Below are 12,103 nucleotides of genomic sequence, written 5' to 3'. Positions count from 1 at the left end.
CTTTTTGAAGCATGTACATGACAACTCTTACGCATGGAAGTCCACGAAACAATTACGTCCGTCCACAAAGCACAACCGCACACCACATTTACTGCACATTGTGTTAGTGTTATTTATTTCACACAGCTTACACCTTCCTCTCTTTTCACTCTTTGCTGGCCAATGGGCCACTTGATATTTTCTCACATCAGCACATGGAATGTTCACAACCTTTTGCTTGGTTATCAGCGGGTTAGAAGATGTGTGTCGGCCACGCTTCTTGTCGCTGTCAACTGATACCGGGCACTCAGCTACTATAGCCTGAAACTTGCGCTGCGGGAGCATTTGTTTGTCTGGAAGCTGCAACAAGCGGCATTCTCGCTTGTACATTAGCCAACTATTGACCAGAGCCACGGAGAGAAAATGCCAAAAGAGGTAGATATACCATCTTCTAGACCGTATTCTAAATCGGTACTTTGCCAGAAAGGAGTCGAGTATGTCAATACCACCCATGTGGTTGTTGTAATCTGCCACAATTGCAGGCATGGAAACATCAATCCTTTTCTTTGCCTTCTTGTCTCATCTTCTAGCCATGCGCAGTGGCTCTACACAGGTATGGGTCGAGAGCAATGTCACTGCTCGGTTGTCAAACCATCTAACAGCCGAAATGTTGTGAGTGTCTTCGACCCGAAAGTCAAATGACCCTCTGCCTTCCTTCTTGAGCTCTTTTTCACCTTTGATGTTACAGTTTGAAAGCCGATTCTGTCTGACAGTGCCAGTGTACTGTAATCCCCACCCTAAAAGTTTCTCCAGGAGTGGAACGCTGGTGAATAAATTGTCTGCATAGATCTTATAATTTGAATTCTTTGCTAGTGTAGAGACAAGCTTCATCACTACATCTCCACCTTGGCCAAGGTGGCTTCGGGTGCCATCGCCACCTTGATAAATGTCAAGGTCAAAGAGCATTCCGCTGGTACCAGCTCTACCCCATACCTTGAATCCCCATGGATGTGGTTTGCTTTTTATATACTGCCTGATTGGGCTGGTTGTTCCTCGATACTGTACCATCATTTCATCAATTGAGTTGCGCTCTTCTGCTGTTACTTTTAGGCACTGATCCCTCAGACTGTCTAACCATGGTCGAATTTTCCAAAGCTTGTCTTTCTTCTGTTCATCTAATATGCTGCTATTGTTGACAAAGTGCAGTTGGGTAGTAAGCTGTTAGAACCTATTCCGTGGCATTACACTACTTACTGGTACATAGTTGGTACCTTGTTCCCAGTATTGTCTCACGCTGCTCATTCGTACAAGGCCCATATGAAAAAACATTCCCATCATCTGCTCTACTTCTTTCTTTGTGGTGTTGATGCTTTTTCCCGTTTTTTGTGTGCTGTAGAGGTTGGTATTGGGAACCATGCCATCAATCATATCTGCAGTCACAAATTGTTGGAAGTACTGATATGGTGTTTTTATATTCTGGTTAGCTGGAGCCTCCATTTTGGCACTGGTGAATGCCAAATTTGGTGGTTGAAAGAGCTTTTTCCTCCAGCGGTATGAGGGCTGGACTCTTTTTGGTACATTGCCGGCTGTATGTGCAGTTGCCTGCACTGTGTTACATAAAGGTTCTTCATCACTTTCATCACTTGGCTCGCAATCATTACCACCAATAGTCTACAGTAGATCAAGAAACAATGTTATAGATGTTAATTTTGTTGTCGAAGGACAAGTTTAGCACCTTAAAGCAACAATTATATCGAGACCAGCTGCGCTTACGCCTACGTATAAAGCATTCACAACTAAATACCTGCAAGTCTGGATGTCAATCTTCATCTGAATCACTCTCCTCATCATCTTCAATTTCACTGTCATCGCCGTCAATAATTTCTAGTATATCCTCTACTTTCACGCGAGATCGAGAAGCCATGTTGGTTACCACCAAAATTCACAAACTTAATTACACTGAACTACTATTTCACAGAACTCACAATGCTCAACTACAGAATGTGACTATGCTCGTCTCAAGTTCATAACTTATATATCATCGTCAAAACAACTCAGTTGGTGCAAAGAATATTCACCTTTACCTTACTTGATAATCCATTTGTATCGGTGTCGACCCTCAGTTTAAACACAGAAAGAACTATATAATGGGAACCATATATTAGCCAATGCAGATTAGTTTTACCATGCATGTTTGTCAGCCATAATTCAACTATTAGCTAGGAAGTGCAGGAAATGAGAACAAAGGCCCACTGTTACACCGGTGTAACATGAATTATTTCTGCTTATGAAAAGGACCAAGACATCAAAGGATTTATTACATAATTATTTTTAGTAAAGTACAGATCCTGTTAAACAATATTAAGGATGATTTTGGCAGTGGAAATGCACTTTGGACTTGAGATTATTTGAAGATTCTAGCCAGTTCGTGCCAGTGGCTGGCAATGTGGCACCTGCTCTTTTTCAGGATGGGCTATAAATGCACAACCCAGTATACTAGGGAAAAATTGTCTATGTATGTAAAATATATGACAGTTTATGTACTCTAGATAAATTGAATAAGAAAATGATAATTTTACAAGGCACCACAGCTGCTCAAATGTTATGTTACGTATGCGTCACAGGGGGCTCTGTGGGTTTTAATTGAGTGCACGTGACATTTTAATCCTCATAATTGCGATCTCATAAGACCGCCAAAGACAGCCGCAGTAGAAGCACGCGCAATAGACTAGTAAACCACAGACACGAACTGGATTGAGATTCTGACCACGTTTTAGCAGTTAGTACCCTCCCCCTGGCCGGCCAGTCCCTGTCCTTCCGATAAGCTCCGACTTTTACAACAATACCGGTACACAGGTAATTTGCCTACGATATATATTATTACACGGTTATGTATCGTTTAGTTCACCATTTTGTAAAATGTTTTGAGTTGAACAACAACATATACTTTTTAACCCTGGAAAGCCCAAATACAGAAAACTACCAGTATATTTTTTCTTTTGGTTGTAGGTTGCTAGTTTAGGCACAGGTGTTCTTTAGCGGGGATATTGCCAAAGCCGAGACCTGGTCGTAGTCTACACACACAAAGAAGCAACAAAGGTCCACGTAGTTATGAGCGAAAACAAAAGTATCCACCCAAATATCTCACCAATTCGATGAGCAGCACACACAAAAACTAAACCAATCGACTGAGCCACCCATCATGTCAAAATATTCCAAGTTTCAAGTCATGTCTTGCACAACTCACCTTATGGTTTGTCAAAACTTGTCCCAAAATCCCTATTAATTTGAGATTGTCCAATATCTGTTTTAGAAATGGTCGCCGCTAGCGTAGCCTAACGTCCTGATTCAACATCTTAGTAACTATTGGGGCATTGCTAAGTACTCCCGATCTTTTTGAGTCTCTTTTAAGCATGCAAGAACCAATTAAAATCGGGTTAACACTATTGTAAACAAAACCATGTGCCATTTGCATACTGCACGCATCACATTCACAATGCAACAACAGCGTATTACCGACGCCATAGTATAACGATCTACGCACCTGCACACACATTGCCAGAACTTTTAAATTAGAGTAAAAAAGTTAAAATCAGCCATGGTATTGAATTATGACCAGCAGACAGTTCTGCAAGCTATTCTCACTAAAGAAAGCTCCTGTTTTATCACTGGACCCGCAGGTAAGTGAGAATTATACTTTACCATGATTGTGATATCAATGTTTCTCTTCTAGGTTCTATATCATTGGTTATATAGATATGCAGATCATAAATGGTGTGCATTGAGACATTGAGATTCTTGTTAAACAGTATTGTTTCCTGGTCACGTATGAATCGTTTGAAACCACTCCCAAATATAATTGAGTTGACGAGCTTTGACAATTTTATGACGGGATTTGGGCGTTTTCAGATACTCGAGTTAACAAGAGGGAGTGAGGGGATTAATAACATGAGCGAACTAGCCACACAATCCCGTATAACAAGGATTATTATTTGCACTCGCTTGGAGCAAGAGTTTTATACGTTTAATGTCTTATTTCATAAAACATTATTAATATTAGTTTTACTAGCAGAGACACGTAAGTAAATGATTATTACATGTTTGAAGTTATTATTAAAAGCTTAATAAAATGAAAGTATGCAGGGATTCAGCATACCTGTTTTGAAGAGAGCGCGCACGGCCAGTTGGTCACTCCTTCTTGGACGTACACAACTAGCCACGACAAGCGTCGATTTCGTTTGTAGGTTCTATCAGCACAGGATTTCGCGTCTGTTCACCAGGAATCCAAGAGAGAAGAAGACATGCCACGTAGATAGTGGAATCTGATCTCTCGAAGCTCCAGAAAGTGTAGACGGGATCACTTCTGTTTGCAGTCAAGGGAGAGACGGTTATCAGAAAATTATCCCACTAAAAGAGAACTTGGGCTATAGTTCATGACTCCAGACCTGCTGGCACGAATCTATTGGCTAAGGAAAAATCGCGCCACCCTTAAACTAATACAAACAGCAATTGCGATGCAATGTGATATGCGCCTTTACCGCAGTACAGCGCAAGCCATGAGAATCAACCCGGCGTCGGGAGTTATCCAAAGTGAGATGACAACTCCAAGTCTCAATCAGTAATTAAAAACGGCCGAAACCAGATATAACAACAATTTTGTCAGGATTCAGAGATCAGAGTAGTCTATTTAATTTTTTGAAACGCACTGCTGCCTATATTTAACATCATCACTCTTAGTGACTGTCAAGTGGCCAGGTATGTCTTCTGGGCAACTCCTTATGGAATCAAATGATCTCTCGCTGGGGCTCGCACTCGGCTCACAAAATAGTAAACATAGCTTTGCTAACTACTAAGCTATTAAATGCTTATACCAAATAGACCGCAACCCATTAATGGAAAGGCTAGGTGATATACAACACTTATTAGCAAAATGATAAAACAATATGAAAAGATTAATAATTGTTTGTATGCCTGTTGTGAGTATGTTTCATCAAGATAATTAACATTTTGTGTCAGTACATACAGACCCATCAGTTGGGAGCCTAGTGTGTAGCTTTGAGTCAGTGTTATATAATTGTTTGTAAGCCTGAAGTCAGTTGATTTCATAGACATGTAAAATATTATATTTGTCATCATTTAAGCTGACCACGGGGCCTAATTTACTATTCAAGGAGCTGCAATTACAAACAATATTACTTGAGTTATCAGGTTAAAGTTTGTGAGCTCAGCGCCACATACAGGTTGGCAGTATTGACATACAACATAAACCTGGGTTAAAATAGTACAATGTAAACTTGAAGATTGTTGATTGATTTCTTATTATTTTGATTTTATTTGTAAAACATTCCAATTTGTTTCAGGAACAGGAAAATCATTGTTGATCAACCATATCTATGACAGTCTTACAGCTTGTGGAAAGAAGGTGTCCCTAACAGCCACAACAGGAGTTTCTTCTAAAAATTTTAACGGTATAACTATCCATAAGTTCTGCTGCCTTGGTGACGGCTCCTTGTCAGCTGAGGAGTATTGTAGCATTATAATGCAGAAGATATCTGAAAGACAAGCAATCATGTAAGTCTCATATTGAAAAAACCAACCACTAATAAACCAGCCTTAGATAGACGAGCAATGGACTTGGAATGGAGAGCAGTGGTAGTTATAGAGTAAGGTCAGCTTGATGATGATTGATTATTACCTCCCTCCGAACTGATAAGTCATTAATTTTTTGGATATTGGTTATGGCCTCCATACAGAGTTGATCAGGCTTACTGTTCAGTAGAGTATATTCAGCATCACTTCCCAGTCCTGATGATCACGAACAGGTGATAGATTAAAAATACAATGCTGTTAGGTTAAGACTAGTTAAGTAATAATCTTTTGGTATGTTATTATAATGTTACGGTGTATACAATAGATGCTGTTTGGAGGGTTTATTGTCATGTCCCAGACCACAATATGTTGATCAGTAGCTTGAATTAAATGCATCACTGGTAGGTTATGCAAAAAATCTAAACTCATCGTTGAGTTGATGTCATGTTAACCCTATTCAATGGTCTCATGTTGCATTGCATTCAATGCTAAACATTTTTGCATACATTTGAGATGTCTTCTTTACATTTTCCTGGTTTCCTGTCTGCCAACCAAACCAGATATACAATTTACATGTGTTGTGGTTTGCTCATTGCTTTGCTTATTTATATTACATTCCATTTCTTTATTTAGAGACACTGATGTCATCATCATCGATGAATGCAGCATGCTATCTAAAGCTCTTATAGAGAAGATAGCAAAGATTCTTTCCGCTGCAAAGGTATTATAACCTTAAAATCTTATCCATTCATCCAAACAGGCTTAATTTTTTACCAAATGATTATGTCACTCCCATGATGACATTCACAACAGTTCTTTTGAAGATACTATAAAATAATACTTTCGAATGTCAGAAGCCATAACATTCAAACATAGTTTTTCATATCCATACATCGACTCAATAATTTTCAATCCTAGTTCTATGACTGGTTATGTGACATGCAGTAACTGAAAGCTACTGATAGCAGCATGCTGTCTTGCCAGCTATCAGACAGCACCCTGCCTGATAGCTGGCAAGAGCCTGCACATCTATTTATAGTTAAAGATGGGCCCAAAGAAAAGCATTGCCCTATGGTTTCATTGAATTAAAAGGGGAGGCAGGTGATAATTTATAATTTTCTTTCAACAATTTGTGGGCATAATTGTCTTTTTAATTTCATAAGTGCAATTTTTTTTTTTCTTCAGGGAAATACTGTACTATTTGGTGGAATCAGGATGATCCTTGTTGGAGATTTCCTATAGCTACTGCCAATATCCAACCACCATGACACCGGAGAGTACGTTTTCAAGTCAATTGTTTTAAAGGGGTTTATGAAGTATAGACTCACACCGATTGAGAGACAAGGCGAACCGGCATTCATCAAGTAAGACTAGTTAGTTTTTTCCACATTTGTATTTTTCATTCTCTATTATCATGACAATACAATTATCAAAATTCAAAATTGTTTGTTTAAGTCGGGTATTACAGCAGCACATGAATGCACAGGCAAGCTATCATAAGCAAATAAACGTAGTGACATCCAGTAGGAAGAGAATTCTCAGTGGCGAAAGTTTTTTAACTTACCACAAAAAATTGTTACACTATATGCAACAAATATATGGTTTTATGTTTAGATCTAACCCTGCAACTCCAATTAGTCCAAGCTGCCTACAATCTCAAATCAGAAATTCTTGCTAATTTCAACAATTTTAAAAGAAGTTAGTCTAAACTCTTGCTTAAATGAGGAGAATTAATTCCAAGGAAATCTATTTGTAGATGTATTAATGAGCTAGCCACACAGCGCCAACTGAGTCTAGAAAGCGTAACAATGCTGAAAAAGATGAAAGGTAGAAGATGGAGTGACACTGCTACAATCATCTGTTGTGTCAACAGGAATGTAGCGTTGTATAATGCAAAAAGACTAGAAAGACTGTGCGGAGTGAAGAGAGTATTCTCTGCAGTGGACTGTGGTCCAAAGAGGCTCCTGGAGAGGATGACTAAGGCTGAGAAACGCCTTGCTGTCAAACTTGGAGCTCCAGTTATTGTCACTGCCAACATATCTGAAGACCTCGTGAACGGCACTCAAGCTGTGATTGTTGCCATAGAAAAGGATTATATTTTCGTTAAACTAGATGAAGCTATTCACATGATTAAGCCATTCAAATTTATATCCGTTTCTCCCACAGCATATGCCTCAAGGACCCAATTCCCTTTGAAATTGGGTTGGGCCATGACAGTTCATCGAGCTCAAGGACTTACTCTAGATGCTATAAACATTGATGCGGATGGCTTGTTCAGTCCTGGAATGCTGAGTGTTGCTATCAGCAGATGCCATTATTCTACCCAAGTTTGCATCAAAAACCTAAGAAGTTCAGATATCTTGCCAGTAGACAGCTCCGTGTTGGAGTGGATAGATGAGGTGATGGTACTGCCAGATGAAAACCGCAGCAGCAATAGTTTGCAGGTAGGATTTAATTATAAGACCTTTTCTTTAAAAAAATTAATGGCTATTACGCTATGAAAAGCGTGAGGTATTTGTTCAGACACTTTCGTTGTAGAATCAGCTTGACAATCCACCAGTAATCTACATGTAGCTCTTTGACCTTGATGAGTATGTTTTATTACCTTCAGATTGGGTGATCGGCCGAATGGCTCAATTTTGAAAAATTAATCGATATCACTCGTTTGAAACTAGGTTGTATCATAAAAACACAATGGTGTCTCTGCATTCATTGAACCTATACATTGATTTCAACCATTTCTACTGCTTTCAGTAACCTTTGATACTGCTTTAATTTCAAAATAGTGTGTGTGTTTAATCATGTTAGGAATGCCATGTTATCATTAAAGAGACAGTATAGCTATCTGGAGATTCTGACCCCCCCCCTCTATTTGGAATAGATGTGATTATAGATAGGTATAGTTGTTTTCATCTGAAAGATAAGTTCTGTAGCTTTCCAATGATATGTTTGTTCATCATTGTCAGTCAATAATTGTGCCCAGTAGCCCCATAACAAAACTAGATGTTCTGGGGTCAAAATGAAACTGCTGTGGGAGTTGCCTTTTCTCTTACCAGACCAGAGTCTCTACGCATTCACTAAAATATTGCGGGTGGCCGCGTGACGAGTGGTTAGGATCTCGGGTATTGTTTAGAAGTGTGAGAACTCTCACTGCACCGATTTCGGATATTAGACCAAAGATAGTTAAAAAATGACAATATGTAATCTTCCGCCGTAACTGGGGTGTTTGGGCAGCGAGAGTTCTTACATTTCTAAACGATATCCGAGATCCTAAGCACTCGCCGGGCGGCAACCTGCAATATTTTGGTAAGGGCGTAGAAACTCCGGTAAGGGAGAAAGCAACTCCCACAGCGATTTCATTTTGACCCCTGAACATTGAATGGAATTTAATTATGCTGAAAATTTTTACGTTTTTGTCACAATTTAGCTTGTTTTTATATTAACGTATTTTTATTTTAATGATCAACGGTGTTGTGTATATTAATTTTAACGTTACATAGGACTACCCTGTTATGAGGGCAAAAGGATGGTGCCAAATATAGTGTTTATGTTTTCGTTTGATTGTAGCAATGACTTGCTTGTAGGGTGTATCGGTTTGCCAGCTCTAGTGTCTTCCGAGAAAGGAAAAGATTACTTGCACCTGGCAGTTCAGATAAACAAGCTGTCGCAGTGTTCAAACAATGCTTGAAAAAAGTATCTGAAGATAAGAATAATAAAGACAACAGAGCACAGACATTTAATAGTGACGTGTCATCTCTCAGTGATTCAGCCAGAGCTAGAATAATTAAGGTTTGTCAAACGATTGAATGCAAAGCTCGACTCTATAGCCCTGTGCACAGACTAGTCATTGTAGGCAATGTTCTATGTCAAGTTCAGTGGAATGGAGTGAGAACTTACATTATTTGCACAGTTGCACTACCCATCACCCACTACTTTACTTTTCTACAGTAATATTGAACAGGCCAAGCAGTGTAAGGAGATGTTACTAGCACTGAGAACATTAAAGGTTAACAAACATCGGTTGCTGGTAGATGTTTATGACCAAGCCTCGTTTCAAGACTGTCTGACCAGAGAGTATGAGGGCTCTTCCCTGACATACATCAGCGATGATGCATTCCAGTTTTTCCTCAGTCTTTGGTGTTTTCTGACCCCATGGTTCTCTGAAGAGAGAAGATTAACCAGGAGAACACCATCCAAGGCTAACAATGCTGCAAAGAACAGCGAGGCGCTTACTAATCAATGGCAGTGTTTGTTTGAAGAAGTTTCTATTAGTGCACAGGCAACAAAAGGTGGGTGTTTGGTTGGGGCGGTCAGCCAATATAATTTCAAAAAAATCTGATTGTGTAGCCTGACATGGTTACCCTAAAGGGAGGGAATTATTCCCACTGTGCAGCTCAACAAAGCCACGCCCATGCCATGTTTTGTGTTGGAGTTCCTTTTTTTATTGTATACAGACCATCCAGGCATCATAGTTATCATTGTTGTAGAGTTGTATGCCATGATAATGCTAAAGATGATAGGAACAAGGACTTGGAAGGCTAGGAGGATGGTGAATAGAAAGCTGAGGAAGGAATTCGCCCACCGAATGCAGGTCGAGTGCAGAACTGCTATTCCCATTGAATTAACTGACCAGCTTCCTGCTGTCGAGCCAGTGGAGAATGATACATGCATACTTTGTGCAGGAACAGTTGTTGATAGCGATGGTGATGATGTTGATTGGCTTCAATGCGATGGGTGAGAAAAACATACGTATTTTAAAGCTAACCATATGTTCAGCAGTTGACACATAGTAGCCAACATTTGCAAAATGTGATAACAAGTGCTTAAACAATGAAGTACTACAGAACATGCAAAGCAGTAACAACTAACATGCATTTACAGCAGAAACATCATATGATACACCAAGAAGTATATGGGCTTCGGTCCCAGTTTGTTAATATATCATCTGTTTTCATCTTAGAAAATGGCCTCTTGGCTGTTGCTAATTATGTCAATTTGATTGGTATCCACAATCTAATCCTTGAAATAATTGTTACCAAACAAAATGAAAAAATTCCGGATTTGTTTGCATACATTTTATTGTTTATTTTAGTTTATAACTATTACATTATTATTATTATTATTTATCAACATGTATGTTACAGTTGTGATGAGTGGTACCACAGAATATGCACTGGGATAGAATCATCAGTTTCGAAGGATAGGCAATTCTGAGTGGGAGTGCCCATTTTGTGAAGAAATTTAATATGAATATTTGTATTTAGATAAGTTGATGGTTTACCAAAACACCAACTTATAATAAAGTCACCATGGCAGGGTTGTAAGGTGAATACATAAAGTTATCAATATGTCAGAAACTTGACATGTGCATTTTGCTTTTTAGATAAAGACACTGGTTGTGTCAAAAGAACACTGTTCTGTATATAGCAATAGGTCTTATATGTTGGGTTTCTATTGGCACCATTATAAAGTGTACGCACATTGCAGAAGTGATTCTCTATAACATCCGAGTTGATGAGTCCAATTATAAGTGTGCCCTTCTTAGATGTTACTCATCTGGTAAGTTCCAGTATAGTAGTTAGACAATTTACCATGTCCCACGTACATTCTGCGGTGAAGCATTCATACCTCTTAGCATCCAGAAACGGCTTAAAGTAATCTAGTGCCCTTTGTATTGTCTTCATCCTCGGATCACCAAGGGAGCTCACTGTTTTCTGATCGTTGAAAACTTCAATCAAATCACATGTAACTTCAAGCAGTTCAATCAGGCCATCAACTTTAGTGGGATCGCTAAGCATTCTTCTATACATCTAAAACAAAATATAGCATGAACAAAGGTGTGATATCAATGAGATATGACAATCCCATTGAGCTGCCTGTCTGAAGGCACCCGCATTATATTTAATAAGGACCCCTGGATTGAGCTTGTCTTTGCAGCATTATAGATGGTTGGTCAATCAGTGATATAAAATGATGAGATATATGGATGGTTCTTGACGTTAATTTTGTTATGATGGTAATCAAGCCTACCCACTTGGAAAAATAGCTACCAATCATGTTGGTTGTTGTGCAATGTGAAACCAATCTTGAAACTGTTCAGCATATCCCTATCTAGCATAGCCTCAGCCAGGTCATTCTTCATTTTTAGGCTAGTCGTGAGGAAGAGATACTCATTAGTTAATCTTCTGGCAATACTAACTTCAGTTTCATTAGACCATCTGTACAGATCAAGAAAGTGGTCCCACACCAAATATCCTAAACCTGCAGATAAAACAACATCATTGAATAAAATAGATAATTGTACTATTGGAAATGTTGTCACAGGTGACACTAACTTACCATTCCTGCTCTTAATCTTGCTCTTGGTCGCCACCAGCCTGGATCCATATAAAGAGTTTTGCAGCTTTTTCACACAGTGCTTAAAGAAAAACATATCATGTAGTGACATGGAATATCTTACTAAAATATTGTATAAATAATATATTTTAAACAACCAAAAAGTTTGATTTCCAGTCCTTACCTTAGGATCCATCAT

The 12,103-nt window shown here is 38.9% G+C and overlaps 2 protein-coding genes across 2 annotated transcripts; both read right to left on the bottom strand.

Annotated features, from left to right (window-relative positions):
- Positions 1-27: 27 nt before the first annotated feature.
- Positions 28-525, bottom strand: LOC137400842 (piggyBac transposable element-derived protein 2-like). The gene has a single exon (XM_068087184.1). It carries the CDS (start codon positions 523-525, stop codon positions 28-30), a length of 498 nt encoding a protein of 165 aa, XP_067943285.1.
- Positions 526-558: 33 nt separating this feature from the next.
- Positions 559-1,047, bottom strand: LOC137400841 (piggyBac transposable element-derived protein 2-like). Its single transcript, XM_068087183.1, has one exon. The coding sequence runs from the start codon at positions 1,045-1,047 to the stop codon at positions 559-561; it is 489 nt and encodes a 162-aa protein (XP_067943284.1).
- Positions 1,048-12,103: the final 11,056 nt, after the last annotated feature.

This window comes from Watersipora subatra, chromosome 7 (genome assembly GCF_963576615.1).
Source record: "Watersipora subatra chromosome 7, tzWatSuba1.1, whole genome shotgun sequence".
NCBI lineage: Eukaryota > Metazoa > Bryozoa > Gymnolaemata > Cheilostomatida > Watersiporidae > Watersipora > Watersipora subatra.
The sequence above is the reverse complement of the archived record's forward strand: the minus strand, read 5'-3'. Positions and strand labels throughout refer to the sequence as shown.